General features: G+C 44.8%; 1 protein-coding gene across 3 annotated transcripts in view; it reads left to right on the forward strand.

Annotated features, from left to right (window-relative positions):
• The window catches only part of NKAIN3 (sodium/potassium transporting ATPase interacting 3), a 1,182,278-nt gene that overhangs the window by 992,096 nt on the left and 165,057 nt on the right, over positions 1–25,125 (forward strand). For all 3 annotated transcript variants that reach the window (XM_073679352.1, XM_073679350.1, XM_073679353.1), the window contains one exon: positions 4,039–4,099. In XM_073679352.1, the coding sequence (XP_073535453.1) occupies positions 4,039–4,099 (61 nt within the window). The remainder of the gene's footprint in view (positions 1–4,038; positions 4,100–25,125) is intronic.

Consider the following 25,125-nt stretch of genomic DNA (forward strand, 5'->3'; position numbering starts at 1 on the left):
GTGAACATGGCCTTAGTTGTATACTCCACAAATGTGGCTTTTATGGAAAAGTGGCAAGAAGAAAGCCATTTTTGAAAGCAAGCCAAAAAACTAACACTGCACATCACCCTGAAAACACCATCCTCAATGTCAAACATGGTGGTAGCCATAAACATACAGCCAGAGCTGCAATGAAATGGTTTAGATCAAAGCATATCCATGTGTTTAAATAGCCTAATCAATGTCCAGATCTAAATCCCATTGAGAATCTGTGAGAAGACTTGAAAATTGCTTTTCACGGGAGGAAAAATTTAAATAATTAAATGTATTTAGCTAAGAAGAGACATGGGGAGGATGACATGATTTACTCGTATAAGTGTATAAATGACACATACATCAACTATGGTCAAAAGCTGTTTCATGTAACACCCCCTCAAAAGACAAGGGGCACTCCCTCTATCTGGAGAAATAAAGGTTCAATCTCCAGAGACAATGCTTCTTTTCTATAAGAACTATTAATCTGTGGAATAGTCTACCTCAAGACTTGGTCACAGACGGAACCGTTGATGATTTAAAAAACAAGCCTGGACATTTTTTTTTAAGAAAATAACATAAATGCTTATGTAAATATGTAAAGCTCTTTTTTGAATAATTGATCCAGCGAATCAACAATTTGGATCAGAAGGGAAAGATTAGCTCTTTTGGGACAGATTGGATCATGCATTGTGGTTGTGATTCCCTTGGTTGAACTTGGTGGACAAGTCTTTTTTCAACTGCATTAGCTATGTAACTATATGAGCGCTTGTTCTTTGTAGGATGAGTTGTATTTTGTATTTTGGCACAAATTGAATGCTTCAGGCCCCAGTGATAAGGTGTCTGTTCTTGTGGGGTGTACTTATATAGTCCTGGGCATCATGCCTGATCTAATAGTATGAGTGTCACTAAAAAGCTGTAAGCCAGACACTGTGCACTACACTTATCAGTGTGACTGGCGCCCCCTATACATGCCTTATCCATGTGCATTTGTAATACTAGGCAACCACACCTCCCCCCTTAGACATGTGGGTGGTTGTTTCATCAAAATTTTGCACTTGTGCTAACTAAGCCTTTATCTTGGGGGGCTGCTGCATCCTGTAGTGCATTAATATTGTGTCTTGGTGTTGGTAAATGCAGCTACCTCTTTTCTGTAATGTTTTTTTTTTACTTTAAGTCCTGTTTTGTGAACGATAAAAGTGTATATTAGATTAAAGACATGCAGAAATATTATTTCTAACCTGCATATGTTGTGACTTTCCATCTTCCCCTTACTGGCATCTGCAAGAGTTTATTTTCTCGGTCATGTTTATGATGTCCGGGGTGTGCTATGTGCATTGAACCAATCAGTTAATTCACCCGCTGCTTCTCCTACTTCTGCTTTAATGTTATTTCAATAAGAAACTGCAGCTGCATCCCCCTCCTCTGTCCACATGTAATCTCACTCACCTTATGGTACCAGCAGCTCCATCCAGAATTGTCAAGTAACATAACAATAAGGTTGCGAGATTTTCTTAGTCAAACCTTCTTTCTAATTTATACTTCTATAAGTAGTATATAACTTTTTCCCCATTTTATAATACATATTACCAAGCTCCCAAAGCACCCAGCTGTTCCTTTTTATCAATTCCTTGCTTTAAGTAAGAAATATGTTCTGAATTCAAATTTTAATTTGTATTGTGATAATTAATTATGATAGAGATTTTATTTTTCATGTTCTTTCAGGGTCGTTACTTTTTATTGTACATGTTTGTCTATTTGATGCTGTTAATAAACTATTGCTCACTGGAAAGTCATTCATGGTGAGTAAATAGTCTGTGTTTGTCTTTTATGCTCACAAATAAAAAAATGTAATGTAATTATTCCCTATTATGCATAGAGCAGTAACTTAAAAAGTGGATCTCTCTAGTTCTAGCAGTTTACATAACTTTATTTGGCAAAAAAAAATGTTGAATAGTAAAGGTTTTTTGTATGATAAGAAATGCCTAGTGAAATGTTAGGAATCCTAGACCATTGACTTTGTTCATACCTACCAATCACTAGGACCAGGGTCCTGATCCCCTCTGTTCCTCCACACTGCATGAGCTCAGCAAGGAATGCAAAGATGGGTAAGGACGGTACTCCAGCAACCCCATAGGAACTGAATAATGGAGCACAGATTATACACAAGCTCATTAGAAAATCCACCTCACTATGGTTATTCTGTAAAAACAAGGATCTCTAGATCCCATTTTAGAGTGATCATTATGGTCTCAGTCCTGGAGTCACCAGCAATAAGTTATTTATTAATTAACCTGTGGATATGGGGTAATATTGTTAGACAACCCTATTAACACTGTTACTTTTTATTACTATTATTATTAATAATAATAATGTAATTTAACCCTTTGATGACGTGTGACATATTTTGTCGCAGTTTAAGTTCAGGGTGTTTGGAGTGGTTTCAAGCTCTCCACACCGAGCCAACATTTGCTGTGTTACACAGCCAGCATAAGCCTGTAACAGCAACTAGAGCTAGCTCCAGTTGCTGCTGTTAACCATTTATATGATGCAGTCAATCTCTGACAGTGGCACTTGGGTAGGATCACATGAGTAATGGTCAAGAAAAGGTTAAAAAAGTGTTGTTTTTTTATTGGTTCTTTATGGGCCAATAAAAAAAACACTTTTTTCACTTATTTTTGGTGTACTGCCTCCAGTTACTTTTCTTGTCTAGATGGTTTGATCGTTGCCAGGGAGATTTTGCACCCCTTTTGTTCTGGTACTACTCTGTTTTTTCTATTTTCCTATTTTTAAAAAAATTGGTGAGATATTCATCCAGAAAAGTGTGATGGTTTTCTTCTTGTCATCTGTGTGCAGTCCGTCTGTTTTTATACAGCAGCAATTATTATTCATTTACAAGACCATTTATAGTTTCCTGTGTTACAGAATTGCAGTGCATCCATAAAAATACGGCCGTGTACATGAGCCGTTTAAATGGCTTGTGAGTTGGTGTATGCGCTCACTGTCTCCTAACAGATCCTCACAATGTGATTGTAGCCTGCCAATGAGAAGCGATGGCTGCTCTCTATGTCCATCAATTACAATACATATTGCAACAACAATGGCACTGCAGTATATAGTATGGGTGACCAAATGATCTCAGGTCAAAGCCTCCTAAAGAGACTAAAAACAAAGTAACATTTATGCAAAAAAATTGCTGTGAAAATGTAAAAAAAATATAAAAGTTTAAATCAACCCTCTTTTCCCCATTCAAAAATATATTTTTTTACATTTTAAATAAACAATATATTTGATGTCGTCATGTGGTCAATAAAATTGATTAAAATATTATACTGTATATACACCAAAATGGTATCAATAAAACCTCCAGCTCAATGAGTAAAAAACAAAGCCTCTTTCAGCCCCAACAATGAATAACTATAAAAAAGTTATAGGTCTCAGAAAATCACAGACTATTTTTTTTATCAAGTTCAGATTTTTTTTCAACCAGAAACATATGAAAAAACCTTATGAGTTTGGTATTTCAGCAATTGTACTGACGTAAAAATAAAACCCAAAAAACAATTGCGGAATTGCGTATTTTAACCATTTCCACATTTGGAATCTTTTTCCCTATTTTCAGTATATTTTATGGTACAATGGATGGCAGCTCTAATAAAGATGAGCGGAATGGGACATGGTGAAGCCCACACAATAAATTCATCAAATTTTTGGCATAAGGTACACCAAAAATGCTTCTCCAGTCTTCAGAGTGCACAGAGCCTTCTTAATAAATTTGGTGCATCTATGTCTTTTTAATCATGGTCTTTGTTATATTCCTTGATGATGAGAATAAGTAGCCTCTTCAGCTAAATCTATATTCTCAAAGGTTTCTTATAGCGCAGCACTTTTTTGTACTTTCCTGAGTATGCGTAATGAGCTTATAATACTTTCTGATTCACATTAGCAATGTTGACACTCTCTGCTTTATAAATTCTACTCATAATTGCCCTATTAACTGAGATCTCTTTTGCTTTCTCTGTGCAGCTCATCGGTTTTGTCTATGCCTGTTACGTGATCAGTGTTTTCACAGATGAAGAAGACAGTTGTAAGTACCAATGTCTAATAGGATAGCCGTAACTATTGTAGGATAACTAAAGTATAAGTATCAATGTATTATAGGACAGCTAGAGTATAAGTGCTAATGTATTATTGGGCAACTGTGAGGACCAATGTATAATAGGATATCCATAAGTGTTAATTTATTATAGAACAGCTATAAGTATCAATGTATTATAGAACAGCTATAAGAATCAATGTATTATAGGACAACTGTAAGTATCAATGTATTATAGGGCAACTGTAAGTACCAATGTATTATAGAATAGGTGTAAGTATTTATTATACAACCCCTGGCAAAAATTATGAAATCATTGGGCTCAGAGGATGTTCATTCAGTTGTTTAATGTTGTTGAAAAAAAGCAGATCACAGACATGGCACAAAACTAAAGTCATTTCAAATGGCAGCTTTAGGGCTTTAAGAAACACTAACAGAAATGAAGATTAAAAATGTGGTACTCAGTAAGGGTAATTTTTTTCAGACCAAGCAGAGGGAAAAAATTATGGAATCACCCTGTAAATTTTCATTTCCAAAACTAACACCTGCATCAAATTAGATCTGCTCGTTAGTCTGCATCTGAAAAGGAGTGATCACACCTTGAAGAGCTGTTGCACCAAGTGGACTGACATGAATCATGGCTCCAACACGAGAGATGTCAATATAAACAAAGAAGATGATTGTCAAACTCTTAAAAGAAGGTAAATCATCAATGTTGCAAAAGATGTTGGTTCTTCACAGTCAGGTGTGTCTAAAATATGGACCAAATACAAACAGCATGGGAAGGTTGTTAAAGGCAAACATACTGGTAGACCAAGGAAGACATCAAAGGGTCAAGACCGGAAACTCAAAGCAATATGTCTCCAAAACAGCAAATGCACAACAAAACAAATGAGGAACGAATGGGAGGAAACTGGAGTCAATGTCTGTGACCGAACTGTAAGAAACCGCCTGAAGAAAATGGGATTTACATACAGAAAAGCTAAACAAAAGCCATCATTAACACCTAAACAGAAAAAAACAAGGTTACAATGGGCTAAGGAAAAGCAATCGTGGACTGTGGATGACTAGATGAAAGTCATATTCAGTGATGAATCGCAAATCTGCATTGGGCAAGGTGATGATGCTGGAACTTTTGTTTGGTGCCATTCCAATGAGATTTATAAAGATGACTGCATGAAGAGAACATGCAAATTTACACAGTCATTGATGATATGGGGCTGAATGTCAGGTAAAGGCACTGGGGAGATGGCTGTCATTACATCTTCAATAAATGCCCACGTTTACATTGATATTTTGGACAGTTTTCTTATCCCATCAATTGAAAGGATGTTTGGGGATGATGACATCATTTTTCAAGATGATAATGCATCCTGCCATAGAGCAAAAACTGTGAAAACATTCCTTGAAAGAAGACACATAAGGTCAATGTCATGGCCTGCAAATAGTCCGGATCTCAATCCAATTGAAAATCTTTCGTGGAAGTTGAAGAAAATGGTCCATGACAAGGCTCCAACCTGCAAAGCTGATCTGGCAACAGCAATCAGAGAAAGTTGGAGCCAGATTGATGAAGAGTACTGTTTGTCACTCATTAAGTCAGTGCCTCAAAGACTGCAAGCTGTTATTAAAGCCAGAGGTGGTGCAACAAAATACTAGTGATGTATTGGAGTGTTCTTTTGTGTGTTTGTTTTTCCTGATTCCATAATTTTTTCCTCAGAATTGAGTGATTCCATAATTTTTTCCCTCTGCTTTGTCTGAAAAAAATTACCCTTACTGAGTACCACATTTTTTTATCTGGATTTCTTTTGGTGTTTCTTAAAGCCCTAAAGTTGCCATTTGAAATGACTTTAGTTTTGTGCCATGTCTGTGATCTGCTTTTTTTCAACAACATTAAACAACTGAATGAACATCCTCCGAGCACAGTGATTACATATTTTTTGCCAGGGGTTGTAGATCAGCTATAAGTATCAATGTATTGTAGAACAGCTATAAGTATCAATGTATTATAGGACAACTGTAAGTACCAATGTATTATAGACTAGGTGTAAGTATTTATTATAGAACAGCTATAAGTATCAATGTATTGTAGAACAGCTATAAGTATCAATGTATTATAGGGCAACTGTAAGTACCAATGTATTGTAGAACAGCTATAAGTATCAATGTATTATAGAACAGCTATCAGTATCAATGTATTATAGGACAACTGTAAGTACCAATGTATTATAGAATAGGTGTAAGTATTTATTACAGAACAGCTGTAAGTGATGATGTATTATAGGACAGTTACTGTATAAGTACTAATGCATTATAGAACAATTGTAAGTACCAATGTAATATAGAACGGCGGCTATTAGTAGAAATGAATTAAAAGACAGCTGCAAGTACCAATGTATTAGAGGACAGTTGTAAGTACTAATATATTACAGGTTAGCTGTGAGAACTAATCATATTAACTAATCATATTAATGTATTAAAGGACAGCTCTAAGTTAAAAACTATATTAATAATTTTATTTTTATAGCCTAACATATTCCACAGCACTTTACCATTCAGTTCAGACTGTTCACACAATATCAGACATTACAGAGTAACACATAATACTATTATTTAAACATCAGGAGGGAGGGCCCTGCTCACATGCTTACAATCTATAAAGAAATAGGGGCGACACAAAAGGTAAACAGTACCTTTAGTGTAGGACAGCTGTAAGTACCAATGTATTATAGGGCAACTGTAAGTACCATTGTATAATAGAACAGCCATAAGTACCGGTGTATTATAGAGCAACAGCAGCAAGTATCAAAGTATTATGGGACATCTGTAATGCTGGCCATGGGTTGGGCTTACCCTGGATGGGCATGACTTATTGTCTATTGAGTATTCATTAGAGCCTCTGGTGGTGAGGATAGGCTTAGCTGCCAGAAGGCACCAGGTATCACTCCAGGGCAGTCCCCGGGACTGCAGCAGCTGACCGGTGGGCCGGGTCAGAGACTCGGGTAGGGTATACAAGTGGGCGAGAACAAAAACGTAGTCAGGCGGTCCGAGGTCGGCACAGGCAGCACAGGTTCATAATTCGGAGCCGAGGTCAGTAGCGGAGAGATCAGGATAGTGGAGAAGGCAAGCCGGGTCAATAACAGGAATACACCAATACAGGAAGCTAGAGACAGACTACTAGAACCTAAGTTCAGGTGAGGAATGGACGGTGGAGTAGCCTGATATATTATCCGCTAGCAGGTTATAGGCCGGGGAAACACTTCTCTGCAGGACAGAACGGATGCAAACTCCTGCAAGGTTCATCCGCGCCCCTATGACTCAGAAACAGCAAAAAGAGCATAAGGCAGCCCAGAGCATTGATCGGTTATTGGGTGGAGCAGAGCAAAACATGCGGTGAGATGGGCAGCGTTAAGAAGGTGTGCGAGTGGCCAGCATAACAATATCTATAAGTACCAATGTATTAAAGGACAGTTGTAAGTACAAAAGTATCATAGGACACTTATAAGTATCAATTTAATATAGGACAGCTGTACCAGTCTATCATGGTTAGTTTTGTTTACTGTAAGTGATATCTGTATTTGGTATGTAACCCCTTCTCATGTACAGCACCATGGAATCAATGGCGCTATATAAATAAATGATAATAAGTACTAACATATTATAGGACAGCTGTAAGTATCAATGAATTACATAATAGCTGTGAGAACCAATATATTTCTGTATAAGACAGCTCTAAGTAAAAATGTAATGATAATATTACGAATAATAATTTTATTTAAGTAGCGCTAACATATTCCACAGCACTTTACAATTCAGAGTAATCATGTATACACAATATTAGACATTAAAGAGTAACATAATATTACAATTTAAATAAGAAGAGTAAGGCTATGTGCCCACGATGCAGAAATGAAGCAGAAAATTTCTGCAGCATTTCTGCATCTCCCTGGCAGAAAAAATGCATGCAGATTGTACATGCGTTTTTCCTGCGTAATACATGCGGATTCACATGCGTTTCCGCATGCGGGTTGACAAGCGCTTTCAAAGCGATTTTAGCATCACTTTGAAAGTGCTTGACAACTAGGTCACACTATATAAATCCATGCAAACAGCATGGATTTATATAGTGTGACCTTTTAGAATGGTTAAAAATAAAAAAATAAATGATACTTACCTTCCGATGGCCCGGGGCGTGCTGCTGCTCTCGTTCCTGGCTGCCGGGATATCGTGATGCCCTGTACTGAAGGACCTACCGTCACATGACTGTGACGTCACCGCAGGTCCTACAGTCCAACATGATGTGCCGGCAAAGGAGAAGGAGCACAGCGCGGGCCGCCAGAAGGTGAATATAATCTTTATTTTTTATTTTATTCTTTGTTTTACAGTTTCTATGGTACCTGGGTGTGGGGGAGAGTCTTCTCTTCTCCACACTCGGGTACCATCCGCACTTTAGAATGCACCAATTACGCAAGTACAGATGCAGTCTTGCGGAATTGGCGCGTTCTAATGCAAGTCAATGGCGGCGAAAACGCTGCGCTTCCGCAAAATTAATGGACATGCTGCGGATTTTTGAGCGCAGCATAAACGCTGCGGAAAAATCCGCAGCATGGGCATTGAAAGTGCGGAATTGCATAGGGGACCATGGCAGAAGGCTTACCATGTGTTTATCATGCGTTTACGCTGCAGAAATTTCCGCACCAAAAACGTATGAAATACGCATCGTGGGCACACAGCCTAAGGGTCCTGCTCACAAGCTTACAATCTGTATGGAAATATGGGAGATACAAAAGATAAAAAATACTTTTGGTGTGTTGTCGCGCCATCACTATAATAAGGGTAATCAAGTAAAGCTGTAAGAACTGGTGACCAGCAAGGATCTGCATATGTCCAGATGTAAAGTGCTGCTGAGGGCATGGAGGATGTGTGAACAGATTCTGAGCAACATTTAGGAATGTAGAACAGGGAACAGTTAGATTAGTGAGGTGAGGTCTGTTTAAAGGCCTGTCTAAAGTGATGTGTTTTTAGGGTCAGCTTAAAACTGATGATACTGGGAATCAACCTGATTGTCTGGGGTAGTGCATTCCAGACAATTGGTGCAGCAATATAGAAGTCTTGGGGACTGGAGTGGGAGGTTCAGATTATGGAAGATGTTTAGTTTAGATTATTAGCAGAACTAAGAGTACAAGTAGGGTGGTAGAGAGAGATAAGGGAGGAGATGTAGGGTGGTGCAGAACTGTGTCAAGTTTTATGGGTGAGTGTGAAAGGTTTATGTTGTCCTATATATAGCAGATAGGCAACCAGATCAATGACTGGCCTAGGGTGGAGGCATCAGTGTAGTGGCTGGACTGAAATATGACCATGGCTGCCACCTTCCAGATAGATTTAAGATGGAAGAGTTTAGTAAGAGGGAGATCGATTAGTTGTGAGTTGCAGTAGTTGAGTTGAGAATGAATTAAAGCAACAGTAAGAGTTCTTTCTGTTTCAAGTTAATGAAAAGTTGAATTCTAGAGATGTTATTCAGGGGTAGGTGACATGAGTGAGGGAATATAGGGAGTAAAGGATAGATCCTAGTCAAATATAAACCCAAGACAGCAACAACCCACAGAAATGGAAAATCAGGTTTAGGTAGGTTAGTAAAGGAAGAAAACACAAGAAACTTGGTTTGGTAAAGATTTAGTTTCAGATACAGGGAGAACATATTGTTAGAGACAGCAGATAACTGGTATGTTGTTATAGTGGCGGAGTAATATCAGGAGATGTGTATATTTGTATGTCATCAGCATATTGATGGTACTGAAAGCTAAATCTGCTGGTTTGTCCAATAGGGGTGGTGTATAGAGAAAAGAGGAGGGGGCCTAGGAGTGAACTCTAAGGAACCCCAACAGTAATTGGAAGAGGAGAGGAAGAAGAGCCAGCAAATGATACAGTGAAGGAACGGTCACAGACATAGGAGGAGAACCAGGAGAGAGCGGTGTCCTTGAGGCCGATAGAGTGGAACATCATGAGGAGGAGCTGGTGATGCGCTGTGTAAACTGCAGCAGAGAGATCCAGGAGAATCGGCAGGGAATAGTGGTCATGAGATTTAGCTGCTAGATGGTTAGAAACTTTAATAATGGCAGAACAGATTTGACTGAACGATTGAATGATAGAAAATGAGATGAGAGTAGACCAATGGTTTGAGAAGTTTGGAGATGAAGGTGACTAATAATAATTACTACTAGTACTTCCAAGTACTAATGTATTACATGACAGCTATAAAAACCAAAGTATTATAGGACAGCTATAAGTACTAATGTATTAAAGGACCTTAGTGAGTTCCAATGTATTAGATGACAGCTGTAAGTACTAATGTATTGGAGGAAACTGTAACTACCCAAGTATTAGGGGACTGCTGTAAGTATGAATGTATTATAGGACAGGTGTAACATTGTAAGTAACAACTAACTGCTGTAAATACAAATGTACTAGTGGACAGTTACAAATACTAATGCATTATTGGACAGCTTTAAGAACTAATTAATCATAGGGGGTTCTAGGCATTAATGTATTACAGAACAGCTATAAGTACTAATATATTAGGGTACAGCTACAAGTACCAATATTGAGATATAATGAGACTGCTATAATATAATGAGACAGCTATAAATAGTATTATTTAATGGGATTATTGTAAGTACCACTGTAGTAGATAGCAGCTGCAAGTACCAATGTATTATAGGACAGCTGTAAGTACAAATGTATTAGAGGGCTGCTGTACGTAGCAATGTATTGTGTGACCGCCGTAAATATCAATGTATTAGAGGTGACATATAAGTGCCAATGTATTAGAGGACAGCTATAATTAATAATGTATTAGAACACTGCAGTAATACAATAGTATCAGGAGAATGTTTTAAGTACCAATGTATTATGTGACTGCTGTAAATACAAATGTATTGGAGGACAACTATAAGTACAAATATATTAGAGCACAGCTATACTGTAGGTACCAATGTATTAGGAGACAGTTGTAAGTACAAATATATTAGTGGACAACTATAAGTACCAGTGTATAAAAGAACAGCTATTAGTAGCATTGTATATATTGTAAGAGGATTGCTATACAGTAAGAACCAATATTTGTAAATGCTGATGTATTAGATGACAGCTGTAGATACTAATTGTAACAATGAAGCTACTAAAAGACCAGTTTACGTCACAAAATGTAATATGTCAGGCTACGAGGATGTATTTTGGGAGAATATAAATTGAAAAAGGCTTAGTTGTAGAAAGAGAATGAAAGAACTTTACTATATCCTTAAAGGGTTATTTCTCCCAAAAGAAACAATTCAATCCATATCCATAAAATAGGGGATAACTTGCTGATCACTGGTGGTCCAGCCGCTTTGGAACCCCAAGAATGGGGTCCTGCAGCTTTGTCCTGAATGAAGCTTAGGTGTGTATGTACGGCCTGAGCTCCTTTCATTGTATATGGGACTGGCAGAGATAGCCAAGCACTATGTTTGGCAGTTCCATATGGGGCGGAGGCTGAGCATACGCACCTCTGCTTCATTCAGGACAAGTGTCCAGAGCTCCATTCTCAGGATTCTGAAGCCCCGTTCTCAGGACTGTTCGGGTTCCCAGGGGTTGGACTCCAGCAGGTTATTCCTTATACCTTTGATAGAGATAACTTGCTTCTTTGAGAATAAACCTTTAAGGAAATCCAAGGTTTGGTATAGATACTATTGTATTATTACACAGCTGTAACTGACAATATATTATAGGACAACAGTAAGCAAGTAACAGTAAGTATTACAAAATAGCTGTCAATACCAGTCTATAAAAGCGTTGTTTCTTAATGTGGCTTTCTGTATACGCGTGCTTCATTACTTTTCTTATAAGGTTGGTTTTCATATATTCTTTTGCTGTGAATCCCACTTATTTTATGTCCCCTGTGGGAGGGTTAGGGTTATGACACATACCATTGCGTTTATTCCTATGTCTTTAATTGTAGCATTTATGTGCTTTTTAATTGTTTTTAGGTGTCTTTTTCTCCATTTGTATTAGTAAAGTACATCAATTATTTCTTATATGTCTATTACAGGATCGTATAGAGAAACCAGAACCAAAAATGTTTATTTAATCATGTAGAAAATACTCATGAGACACAAGATCAAACAAAAAAGAGAAAGGGGGAAAACAAAGGGGGCAAAACCCTACTCATTTTGGACTAGCAAGTCATGACTAAGGACATGCTTGTCCAAAATTTGTAGTTTTCCCCTCTTTGTTTTCCCCTTTTCTCTTTTTTGTTGGATTTTGTGTCTCATGAGTATTTTTTAAATGATCTAATAAAATTTTTTACTTTTATACATTTTCATTGTTAGTTTTTCAATACAAGTTTTTTTGGTATCACAGTGGGGCTGCTGGCCCTGTGTTCTCCATGCATCGACATTTACATATTGCATTCTGACATCTACAATGGTGAGCTGATATTTTTGTCTGTCCTTTTCTATTACAGGATGCCTGTAGACATGTTTTTTGATTTTTTTTATATTTTCGTTAAACTGGCCATACATGAGATAGCTGTTGGCTGAACGTTCATTTGGCAGACAGCTATTTTTCCTGACTTGCATTCACTTGAGTAATCAGCTTGGCTGAGCATTGATGTATTTTCAATAAAGAGAAGTAAGAGCTGCTGCCAGACAATTCTACCAGTGACTTATGAAGGCAAATGGATTTGAAATTGAAATTTCAACTTTCCAATCCTTTTCTGTCAGGGATAAGTCGGAAGGCACCCATGCACATTGAGATGGTCAGCTCAAATGAGTAGGTTTGGTCAATTAAAATGTTATGTGTATTGGGATCTTACACACATCCCTCTTTGGTTATTTAAGCAATTGTACATTTTTCATCTATCTGTATTGTTAATGGGACAATTCCTTTAAGGTTACACAAAGATCGTATAATTTCTTTAAAGTACTCATTATCCTATAATTATAACGTCTTTACAATAAAGTACTTAATATTCAGTTAGGTCCTATCCGTCAGGTTCCCCCTCAGTGTCCACTTCATGGGGAGCCTCCAAGGCAAATGTGAGCATAGCCTAAGAAATGCTTAATAACTATCATAATATAATAATGACAACCATGAAAATGGACAATATGATAGTAATAAGCAGAGCTCTGCGCCCATCTTGAACTCTTATTATCTGCAGTGTTCTAGAATAAATAAAATAACAGTACGTCTACATAATTTATGTATGTCCAATCATACAGGAAGCTTACAAGATATTACAAAAGTAATCCAAGTCATTTCCCATGGAATACTAAACAGCACATTTCCATTTTAAGGAGATGGATTTAAAAGCCAATATCATTTTATGTTTCTATAAAAGCCTAATTTTCAAAACAATAAATATAATAGAATACTACTTTCTGCAGACCTAAGTATACAGTTACTTGGAAATGTAAAGCTTATCTAAGCGGTTGAATGTGTTTTATACTTTGAGAGAGATTTATAAAAGCAAGTGCAAATAAAAAGTGGGTCATCAGGTCACCGCTAGTGTTGAGCGAGCACTAAAATGCTCGGGTGCTCGAAGCTCGGGCCGAGCTCGCCGTGATACTCGGGTGCTCGACCCGAGCAACGAGCCCAATGTTAGTCTATGGGAGACTCGAGCATTTTTGCGGTGGCACCCCCGGCAGTCTTTTAAAAGCCTAACAAGTGCCCAAAACGATAGTGACAGTGCTCAAATGACATGGGGACAGCATGGGGATCGCCCCAGGAAGCATTTCTGACCCCCAGGTCACTGCTGTCAACAACGTGGTCAGAGGTATTAAGCCACTTTTACGGGCTCACAATAAAACGTTCAAAAACGAAAGTGAAACTTTTTTCCTGTGAAATATGTTAAGGAACATCCTTTCCAGGGAAAAGACTTGTGTATAAGTTAAAATAAATGAACAAAAACAAAAATACTCCTCCACACCTTCGGCTATGTTCACAAGTAGCATTTTTTAACTATGACAAATGCATTCACCGGGAAATGTCATTTTAACATTTTACAACCTTATCTGGCCATGTGCTGTGTGACACATGCATAAAGTGCTGAAAAGACATGGGAACAGCATGGGGAAGACCCCTGGAAGCATCTCTGACTCCCAGGTCACTGTCTAAAAGTGTGCCCATCATAAGTGATCCTTGCCGCATCAGAAGATGCAGACTTGCAACTATCCCCATGCAAGTTCTAGTCCCAGGGCAGTGTTCAATTGTACCTCCCCCATTCCTTGCAATACAAGCGCAAGTATGCAGCCTGTCACCCACCCACCTCCAGGCTGCAATACCATACTGCTTGCTTGCTTGAACTTGAAATTGGGCCTTTTAGGCATGTGGAGGCGGAATCTGGCCACCACGTCATGGCTGTGTTGGCGGCCTGGAATCCATACTCAGTCCCCAGCCGCCTGGCGGCCGGGTGTCCATACTCGGTCCCCAGCCGCCCCGCGGCCCGGTGTCCACACACGGTCCCCATCCTCCTGGGGGCAGCCGGGTGTCCATAAACGGTCCCCAGCCACCCCTATTTCTCCTTGGAACATCCCCCCACACACTTTTCTTATCCCGGCCTGCTTTAGGCAGCATTGGACGAGCCCACCAGAGAACCAGACTCCTCCGGTGGGCCCTGACTTCTCCATCGGTGGAGTTGAGAGTGCCAAGGTGAGGAGCATGATGATGATGACAGAAGTTAGTGTAGCGCCCCGAGGGTTCGGCCGCTACAGGGGTATTGCACCTCTGCCAGAGGTGTGATATTCCACTCCCAGGTATGGATGGAGTATGGACCAGGGCTCAGTTAGCTGCATACAGCACACACACCCCATTTCCGAGGGACAGCTCAACGGTGCTCCCACTAGACACAAGTGCAGGCACGACCGACTATGTCCCTGCCTGGAGTGGGGAGGGAGGTGGAACACCCAGTGCTGTAGGGGCAGATAGGGGTTGGTTCCTGAGCGTAGATAGGAGCTCATTGGTTGCTGGTCACCTGGGCTCATGGTCAGAGGGAGGTATAAAAGGTGGGCACCATCTTAGAACAGTGTTCAGTCTGTGAGGAGAGGAGAGCTGACAGAGAGCAGCAGCTCAGGCTGAGTGCTGCTCCAGAGGCAGGCCTAGAGAAGAGGCCGGAGCCTGAGAGGAGAAGGAGAAGTGGGCCTGGAGAAGAGGCCAAGGGAAGGAGGAGAAGACAGAACAGGAAAGAAGGAGAAGAGAGAGAGAAACAGAAGGGCTCAGAAACAAGAAGGTGGAAGGGACCCTAAGAACCCACGAGAATCCAGGGTGAAGGGTCAGGCAGATTAAGGGTACCGGATCCCAAGTTGGTGGAGGAGAAACTACCCTCAGCCAAAGACCGGTCGTCGTGATCATTTATTGGTGCGACACCTCATCAAACCTGCTAGGAAGGCACCATATAGGACAGCGGAGGACGGGGCCCACGTTTACCCGCACAAGTCCGCAGCAGCTGGACAAAAGTGGGTCACTGGTGAGGCAGGCCAGAGAAAGGATTAAAGGGGGTCCTGTGCCATGCTCCTGAACTGCTTGGGAGTTGACCGAGCCCCTTACCTGGTGGACGCAGCACGGCTTGGGCAGTCATTCCCTGCAGAAGTGACTTGGATATTAACCGTGAGTAAAGACCCTGGACTGCAGTACGTTGTCTGTGTGCTTTTTCGCTCCTCTGGCACTACCGGTACTGGGACTCTCACCACCATCACTCCCACCATCCACTACACTGCCCTGGGGCCGCACTCTTCCCGTGGGGAGTCACACTACCCTAGCTGCACACCTCATCAGCCCCAGCGGTCTGCATGCAGCGGCGGTTCCTAATAACCGCAATCCACGGGTGGCGTAGTCGGACATTATCTGAAGCACGTAGCAGACTACCATTGGCCTGACCACCCTGAGCCGCGGGACCGGGCCACCACTACTACTACCCCCATCGTTCCCATATGGCCCGGATCCGCGTGCCCCACGGCCCAGGGGGCGAGTCAGTAGCATCTGCTATGTTTTCTTTTAATGCAAGTGTAAGTGTGCAGCCTGCCACCCACCCACCCCCAGACTGCAATTCCATACTGCTAGCTTGCACTTGAAATGGGGCCTTTTAGTTTGGAGGAGGCCGAAGCTGGCCACTACCTCATGGCTGCTTCGGCAGCGAGGTATCCATACTCAGTCTCCAGCCGCCCCTATTTGTCCTGGTGTGCCTTATACATAAGATTAAGCGCGTATACCAAAACATTACCTGTGCCCTCCCCAGTGCATTTAGTGAGAAGGAGAGCCTACTCCGCTGTAGTGTGTGCATGCCAAACCCCTGTTCATGGTACATGCGAAGATGCCTCCCACCTTGCACCTGTCGTTGCAGACTTGCAACTATCCCCATTCAAGTCCTTGTCCCAGGGCAGTGTTCAATTGTACCTCTCCCATTCCTTGCAATGCAAGCGCAAGTATGCAGCCTGCCACCCACCCACCCACAGGCTGCAATACCATACTGCTTGCTTGCTTGCACTTTAAATTGGGCCTTTTAGGCATGTGGAGGCGGAATCTGGCCACCACGCCATGGCTGTGTCGGCGGCCTGGTATCCATACTCAGTCCCCAGCCGCCTGGTGGCCGGGTGTCCCCGCTTGCTCCCCAGCCTCCAGGGGGTGGCCGAGTGTCCATACTCGGTCCCCAGCCACCCCTATTTGTCCTGGTAACCTTTCCCACACTTTTCTTAGCCTGGCCTGCTTTAGGGCAGCATTGGCCGAGCCCACCGGACTATCAGACTCCTCCAGTGGGCCCTGGCTTCTCCATCAGGGGAGTTGAGAGTGCCAAGGTGAGGAGCATGATGAGGATGATAGAAGTTAGCATCTGCTTTGTTTTGTTGTAATGCAAGCGCATGTATGTAGTAGCGGCTAAGCCTGAGGTGGTCAGCGTTTTGGCGCATATCCTACCTCCTCCGAGGATTGCTGGATATTTTACTGCTACTATCCAAGTTCTATGACTCCCATTAAAACAAAGCTTCAGGTGATAAATGATGGATGAGGTAGTGGCAAAGGAAAAAGAGCAGGAGGAACAGGGACCATTCACATCAATATCAGGCCAGTCAACCAGATATGTCTTGTAGGATATGTTTCTGTAACAAAATGAGCGGTTCAGCTACACAGTTATAGGGCATACAGTGAGTGCAATGCCTACCAAAAATTTCGAGGCACTCCAATGCCCCTTGGAAATGACATGGAGGTCAGAGGGCGTTAACTAAACCTTTTTTTCCATTTATAGCAACTGGGTCTCCTGTGCACTGTTGGCCTAAGCAGTGAATGGAAGGCTTTCCAAAAATTATGAGGAACTGCAATGCCCCTTACAAGAGCCATGTGTGGCACCCCAGGGGTCTGGTCACCACAGTAATAGAGATATTACGTCGGAGAGCAAGTGGGAGGTTTCCTGGTCAGGATCCCTTAAACATGCAACATCCTCCTGCCCCAGTCCTGGGAGGGGAGAAATCTGCCCTTATAAATTGGATCTGGGGCGGGGTTGAGTGAGTCAGAGAACAGAGAACAGTCAGAGTCAGAGTGAGAGCAAGGGAAAGTAACAACAAGGAGCTCTGTAGGAGCTAGGAGCTAAAGACCAGGGGCTGGAAGCTGAGCAGAGCTCGCCCTGGCAGAAGACAATAGGAACCGGACACAGGAGTCCGAGGCTGTGAGGACTTATATATCCAGCAGCAGAAACCAGCCGGCAGGGGATTTCAGGTCCTCTGGCCATAGAAGCCCGGAGGCTCAGTCACAAGCAAGGGACCAGCACCACCGTCGTGGAGCGGAGGCTAACAGAAGGCCCCAAGTCACCAGCCATACGGGTGAGCACTACACGGTACACTCAGGGACATGGGCTACTTCTACCCGCTTACAGCAAGGTAGCCAGGAAGAGTGCAGACAGACGGGGAGGCCTACAACTCCACCTGGCCAGGGGAACTCTGCTCACAGACTGACCAGGCCTCTTATGCTAGCCAGTACTCCCGGGAGGGTCTACCTTATAATCATCAGTAAAGACCCTGAACTGCACTGCAAAGACTCTGAGTCGTTCCTGCTGTGCTCGTGCACCATCACCCCCATCATCCACACTCACTGCCCTGAGGCTATACTCCTCTCGTGGGGAGTTATCCCATTCTCTGCTGCGCACACAACACCAGCCTCAGTGGTCTGCCTCGCAGCGGTGGTACTCCCTGACCGCAATCCACGGGTGGCGCAGTCAGACAATTAACCTCAAAACCTAAGAAAGACCGCCGCTGGTTTGACCAGCCTGAGGCACGGGACCGGGTCACCGCCACGGAGACTACAGACCCCAGAGACCCGGCACCGGGTATCCCACACACGTGTACACAGGGCCCAGGGGGCGCGTCACATGCAGTACAGCATATTACAAACATTAGTTCCATTATTGGGGAGTGGGTCTACCATTGCTTATGCTTTCCAAGCAAAAGCTGCCAAAAATTAGGACGGAGCAACTTGCAATGCCCCTTACAAGAGCCATGCAGTACAGCATGTTACAAACATAAGTCCCATTATTGGGGAGTGGGTCTCCCATAGTATTTGCTTATGCCTTGCAAGCAAAAGCTGCCAAAAATAAGGACGGAGGAACTTGCAATGCTGACACCCTGGTGGTATAGTGGTGGTGGAGGCTGAGGATAAGGAGAAGAAGATAAAACAGCCGAAACGAGGAAGCGTATACCCATGTGTGGGTGTGAAGCGGTGCATGTGAATACACCTCCCGAAATAACACAGTGTATTTGACTTTATGTTACTCTGCTGTCATTTGGTGGTGATGAGAAGTCTGGCCCAATCCAGCCCTTGTTCATTTTGATAAGGGTCAGCTTGTCAGCATTGTCAGTTGACAGGCGAGTGCGCTTATCAGTTATAATTCCCCCAGCGGCACTAAAAACACGCTCCGATAACACGCTAGTGGCAGGGCAGGCCAGGACCTCGAAGGCGTACAGAGCGAGTTCATTCCAAGTGTCCAGCTTGGATACCCAATAATTAAAAGGCACAGAGGAATCACGGAGGACGCTGGTACGGTCGGCAAGGTACTCCCTCACCATCTTTTGAAACTTTCCACTCCTTGTGAGAGTACCCCGTGCCTCAGGGCCTGTAAGCTGGGCGGGTGTCAGAAAACTGTCCCAGAACGTTGACAGTGTTCCCCTGCCTCTGCTGGATTGGAGTTGCATCTCTCTCGCCTGTACGCCTTGGTTGGGCAACAAACTGTGACCTCTGCCGCTACCTTGTTCAGATGGGAATTTTTTTAAGAGTTCTGCAGCAAGGGCCTTCTGGTACTGCCCCATTTTTGTAGACCTCTCCACCTCAGGAATAAGAGAGTGAAAGTTCTCCTTGTAGCGGGGGTCTACAAGTGTCACCAACCAGTAATGACTGTCACCCAACATTTTGACAACGCGAGGGTCACGGTAAGGCAGCATGACATAAAGTCATAAAGGCAGCATGACCCCTCCTCCTCTTCCTCCTCCCCCCTGTCCTCAGGCCACCCACGCTGAACCGACGGTATGACACTTGTACAGGTACTACCGTCTACAACGCATGATAACAGCTCCTGTTCTTCCTCCTCCTCCTCTCCCTCATTGTCCCCCAATGCACGTTGGGATGAGATGAGGCTGGGCTGTGTGTAATCGCCCGCTACGGCTTCTTGATCCATCTCATCATACTCTGGCTGCAATGCCTCCTCTTTAATTCTCTGCAGAGAGCGTTGCAAAAGACAGACAAGTGGGATGCTGACACTAATGATGGCGTCATCGCCACTCACCATCTTGGTGGCCTCCTCAAAGTTTGTCAGGATGGTACATATGTCAGACATCCAGGTCCACTCCTGAGGTCTTATGTGTGGAGTCTGACCTGAATATCGACAGCGTTGTTGCAGCTGGTACTCCACAACTGCTCTCTTCTGCTCACAAATCCTTGGCAACATGTGGAGGGTAGAGTTCCAATGTGTGAGGACATCACACACCAGTCGGTCTGCCGGAAGCTGCAAATGCTGTTGCAACACAGCAAGGGCGGCGGAAGCTGTAGCCGACTTGCGAAAATGAGCTGACAGGCAGCGTACTTTCACGAGCAGATCTGGCAACTCGGGGTACGATTTAAGAAACCGCTGAACCACGAGGTTAAGCACATGAGCCAGGCATGGTACGTGTGTGATCTCACCTCGCCTCAGAGCCGCCACCAGGTTACGGCCATTGTCACACACGACCATGCCAGGATGTAGGTTCAGCGGTCTCAGCCACAGATCTGCCTGCTCTTTCACAGCTGTCCACAACTCACAAGCAGTGTGAGTGTAGCATACCTGGCGGCGTTCTTGCATGGTGTTCCATCTCTCATCATGCAAGATCGCAAACTTCATCTCCCGCCCAGCTTCCTGGTCTGGCTTCTTTCCTTGTGCTCTGCTCTGCTCCACTTTGGCTGCATAGGGCGACGCCCGCTGAACTTCCTGTTTCTTGTACCTGCTGCGGACACGCCCCTGTTGCACCTTCAGCCTATTGCTGTCCATCTTTGGGTATTTATACCACCTTCTTCCTCAAGATGGCGCCTGAGCATTGTTTCTTGTCAGTTGGCTTTTTGTCTCTGACATGCCAGGTCCTATCCTGTTTTCCTGTTCTGTGTCTGAACTGTGGTCTGTTCTTGTGAACACGCTTCTTGCCTGTTCTTTCGCCTTCTAGGGGCCGTATTCCTAGATCTGCCTGTCTGTGCCTTGCGGTATCTGTTACCATCTGAACAGAGTCCTGTTTGTGTCTCTGCCTTGCGGTATCTGTTCCCGTCTGAACAGAGTCCTGTTTGTGTCCCTGCCTTGCGGTATCTGTTCCCGTCTGAACAGAGTCCTGTTTGTGTTCCTGCCTTGTGGTATCTGTTCCCGTCTGAACAGAGTCCTGTTTGTGTTCCTGCCTTGCTGTCTCTGTTCCCGTTCCTCTGTTCCCTGTTGTCTGTGCCTCGTTTCTACTTTAACCTTGTCTCCCTTTTCCCTCTATGTCTGTTTTCTGCGTCTTTCTGCAGAGTCTGAACCCGCTCCTAAATTCCTTCTCGTCGTCTCTGTACCTCTGTTGTGAATTTAGTGTACGCTCGCTACTTCTATGTAAGTACTGTGCGTGCTTCTGGTTCTGCCTTTCCTTCTCCGTCTGTTCTTTGTGAACAGACTCCTATCCCCTTGCCTTGTTTACCGCTCTGCGGTGTCCGCTCTGCTCCTGCTTAGCTTGCCGCTCTTGCGGTTTCTGCTCTGCTCCTGCCTTGTTTACCGCTCTGCGGTGTCCGCTCTGCTCCTGCTTAGCTTGCCGCTCTTGCGGTTTCTGCTCTGCTCCTGCCTTGTTTACCGCTCTGCGGTGTCCGCTCTGCTCCTGCTTAGCTTGCCGCTCTTGCGGTTTCTACTCTGCTCCTGCCTTGTTTACCGCTCTGCGGTGTCCGCTCTGCTCCTGCTTAACTTGCCGCTCTTGCGGTTTCTGCTCTGCTCCTGCCTTGTTTACCGCTCTGGCGGTGTCCGCTCTGCTCCTGCTTAGCTTGCCGCTCTTGCGGTTTTCACTCTGCTCTTGCCTTGCTTGCCGCTCCTGCGGTTTCTGCTCTGCTCTTATCTTGCTTACTGCTTCTGCGGTTTCCGCCCTGCCCTGCTTCTGCCCGCTGCTCCGGCAGTCCTGTCCTGCCCTGCTTGTGCTCGCTGCTCCTGCAGCCCCGTCCTGCTCTGTTCTTGCCCACCGCTTCGGGCGTTCCCTCTCTGCTGTGGTTGTCTACCGCATCTGCGGTTCTGTGACCCAGTCTGTACTGGGTCTTAACCTCTCTGTGCTCCAGCCCGTCCTTTCGGCCAGTACCTCCCTGCCTGCATACTCGCCTGTATCCACCCATCTGCATACCTGTCGTGTTTGCTTACATCCACCAGTCTGTGGCAGCCTAACCTGCCTGTTCCAGTAATCCCAGTGTGGGTCAACCCCCGTGTCCGGAGTTTGACCTGGAGTAGCACCTGGTCCCTCTGCCCGGTTTCTCCCTGGTGCACTGGCGTCGTATGCCGTCGTGCCACCTTGGTCGGATCGGCCAGATACTTAGTCTCGCCCCTCCAGGCACTCTCCGGTCCATGGTCCAGTGGAACCACAACACCCGCACACGCCAGTCAGTCCAGGCGTGTGCATAACAGCATGCTCAGGCCATGGTTCCCGTTGAGCCCCACGGCCTTCGCTCTCTGAGACGTTTTCCAGCTAATACGTGCATTAAAAATAAATGAATAAATTTTTTTTTTTTCTCTAGCTGAGTTCCAGGCTAATTTCGCACCCGTCCAGATGGAGCTTTCTGCACCCGTTCCTGCGGATCCGCCCCAGTACTATGGGGATCCAAAACAAAGTCGTGCATTTGTGGAGCAATGCATGCTGCACTTCAAGTTCTACCCTCTTTCTTTTCCTTCTGATTGGTCTAAAGTGGCATTTATAATTGACTTCCTAGCGGGGGATGCCTTGAAGTGGGTCACCCCCCTATGGGAAGCTTGGGATCCTATCGTCCTTGACCTGCAGGCCTTCCTGGTGGCCTTCCTAATGGTCTTCGATGACCCCAACCCTGGAGTCCCTGCTGAAGCTGCACCTGCTCCCGCGGATCCACCACGGTACTACGGGGATCCAAAACAATGCCGTGCGTTTGTGTGGCAATGCTTGCTGCAGTTCCGGTTCTATGCTAATGCTTATTCTTCTGATCGGGTTAAGGTGGGATTTATAATGTCCAACCTAGCGGGTGATGCCTTGGAATGGATCAACCCCCTATGGGAAGCACAGGATCCTATTGTTCTTGACCTACAGGCCTTCCTGGTGGCCTTCCTTTTGGCTTTCGATGATCCTAACCCTGAAGCCCCTGCTGAAGCTTCACTTCCCTGTATCCCGGAGCAGCCCCGACGGGTAATGTGCATAGGTAGCGCACAAGTTCTCCTGCCCGAAAAGACTGTTGCTTGCCCTGAATCCACTCAGGATGACTACACTCTCCGGAATACTGCTCCCAACCTCAAGAGGCAGTCCACACGTGCTAGACGCAGAGGCAAGCCGTCACGCCAGGGTCTGTCCTCCCTGAGACCTCCTGACCCCAACCTTGAAGTCCCTACTGAAGCTTCATCTTCCTGTATCCCGGAGAAGCCCCAGCGGGTGATGTGCGTGGGTGGTGCACCAGTTCTCCAGCCAGAAGAGACTGCTACCCATCCAGAGTCCACACAGGAGAGCTTCCTGCACCTGGCATCAGATTCTACACCCACTTTAACCAGTGTGCATGTCCAAGGATGCTCCGAAGCTGTGTTTACCTCCGAGTCTGTACACCTCTACTACCTGGCAGAGGACCCCTTGTTGCCTCCTGAATCCTCCGGGATACCACTCGATGACAATTGGAGAGAGACTTCCCTACACCCGGTACCCGATACTTCGCCCGCTCAGTCCTGTGGGCCTGACAATGGGTGCCTCAAAGTCGTAGTTACTCCCGAGTCTCTACACCCCTCTGACCAGGCGGAGGACCTCCAGTTGTCTCCAGAACCCTTCGGGGTGCTACCTGGTAGCGAAAGGACAGAGACTCTCCTATTCTCTGTACCTGATACCTCGCCCGCTTCTTCCAGTGAGTCCGACCTAGTGTACTCCAAAGCAGAGGTTACCCCTGAGTCTCTACACCCCTCCGACCAGGCGGAGGACCTCCAGTCATCTCCTGAACCCTTCGGGGTGCTACCTGATAGCGAATGGACTGAGACTCTCCTTTACTCGGTACCTGATACCTCGCCCGCTTCTTCCAGTGAGTCCGACCTAGTGTACTCCGAAGCAGAGGTTACCCCCGAGTTTCTACACCCCTCCGACCAGGCGGAGGGCCTCCAGTCGTCTCCTGAACCCTCCGGGGTGCTACCTGATAGCGAATGGACAGAGACTCTCCTTTACTCGGTACCTGATACCTCGCCGGCTTCTTCCAGTGAGTCTGACCTTGTGTACTCCGAAGCAGAGGTTACCCTCGAGTCTCGGTATCCCTCCAACCTGGCGGAGGACCCCCAGTTGTTTCCTGAATCCTCCGGGGTACCACCACATAACAAAGAGGCAGTGTCTTCTCTACACCTTGTACCTGATACTTTGCCCATTTCATCCTGTGAGCTTGACAAGATGTACCCCGAAGCAGAGGCTACCCCCGAGTCTCTGCACCCCTCCAACCCGGCAGAGGACCTCCAGTTGTCTCCTGAACTTTTTGGGGTGCTGCCTAAAAATAAATGTAGAGAGACTTTTTTGTGTGCTGTTTCTGGTACTTCACCCGTTTCATCTGTTGCTGAAGATGGCTGGATGGGAAGTCGCATCCTAGCCATCCAGATTATAAGACCAGTTTTGTCTCCTCCTGTGGACAATAGAAGTAATCTCCTTGAAGAGAGGGATTGGCCCCTAAATTCCCTGCGGAAGATCCTTGCAGGCCTGAAGAAGAGGGGGCGTAAGGGGGGGGTACTGTAGCATACCTGGCGGCGTTCTTGCATGGTGTTCCATCTCTCATCATGCAAGATCGCAAACTTCATCTCCCGCCCAGCTTCCTGGTCTGGCTTCTTTCCTTGTGCTCTGCTCTGCTCCACTTTGGCTGCATAGGGCGACGCCCACTGAACTTCCTGTTTCTTGTACCTGCTGCGGACACGCCCCTGTTGCACCTTCAGCCTATTGCTGTCCATCTTTGGGTATTTATACCACCTTCTTCCTCAAGATGGCGCCTGAGCATTGTTTCTTGTCAGTTGGCTTTTTGTCTCTGACATGCCAGGTCCTATCCTGTTTTCCTGTTCTGTGTCTGAACTGTGGTCTGTTCTTGTGAACACGCTTCTTGCCTGTTCTTTCGCCTTCTAGGGGCCGTATTCCTAGATCTGCCTGTCTGTGCCTTGCGGTATCTGTTCCCGTCTGAACAGAGTCCTGTTTGTGTCTCTGCCTTGCGGTATCTGTTCCCGTCTGAACAGAGTCCTGTTTGTGTCCCTGCCTTGCGGTATCTGTTCCCGTCTGAACAGAGTCCTGTTTGTGTTCCTGCCTTGTGGTATC

The sequence above is a fragment of the Phyllobates terribilis genome, unplaced genomic scaffold (genome assembly GCF_046119375.1).
Source record: "Phyllobates terribilis strain yellow unplaced genomic scaffold, ASM4611937v1 Scaffold_4__5_contigs__length_816908805, whole genome shotgun sequence".
Lineage (NCBI taxonomy): Eukaryota > Metazoa > Chordata > Amphibia > Anura > Dendrobatidae > Phyllobates > Phyllobates terribilis.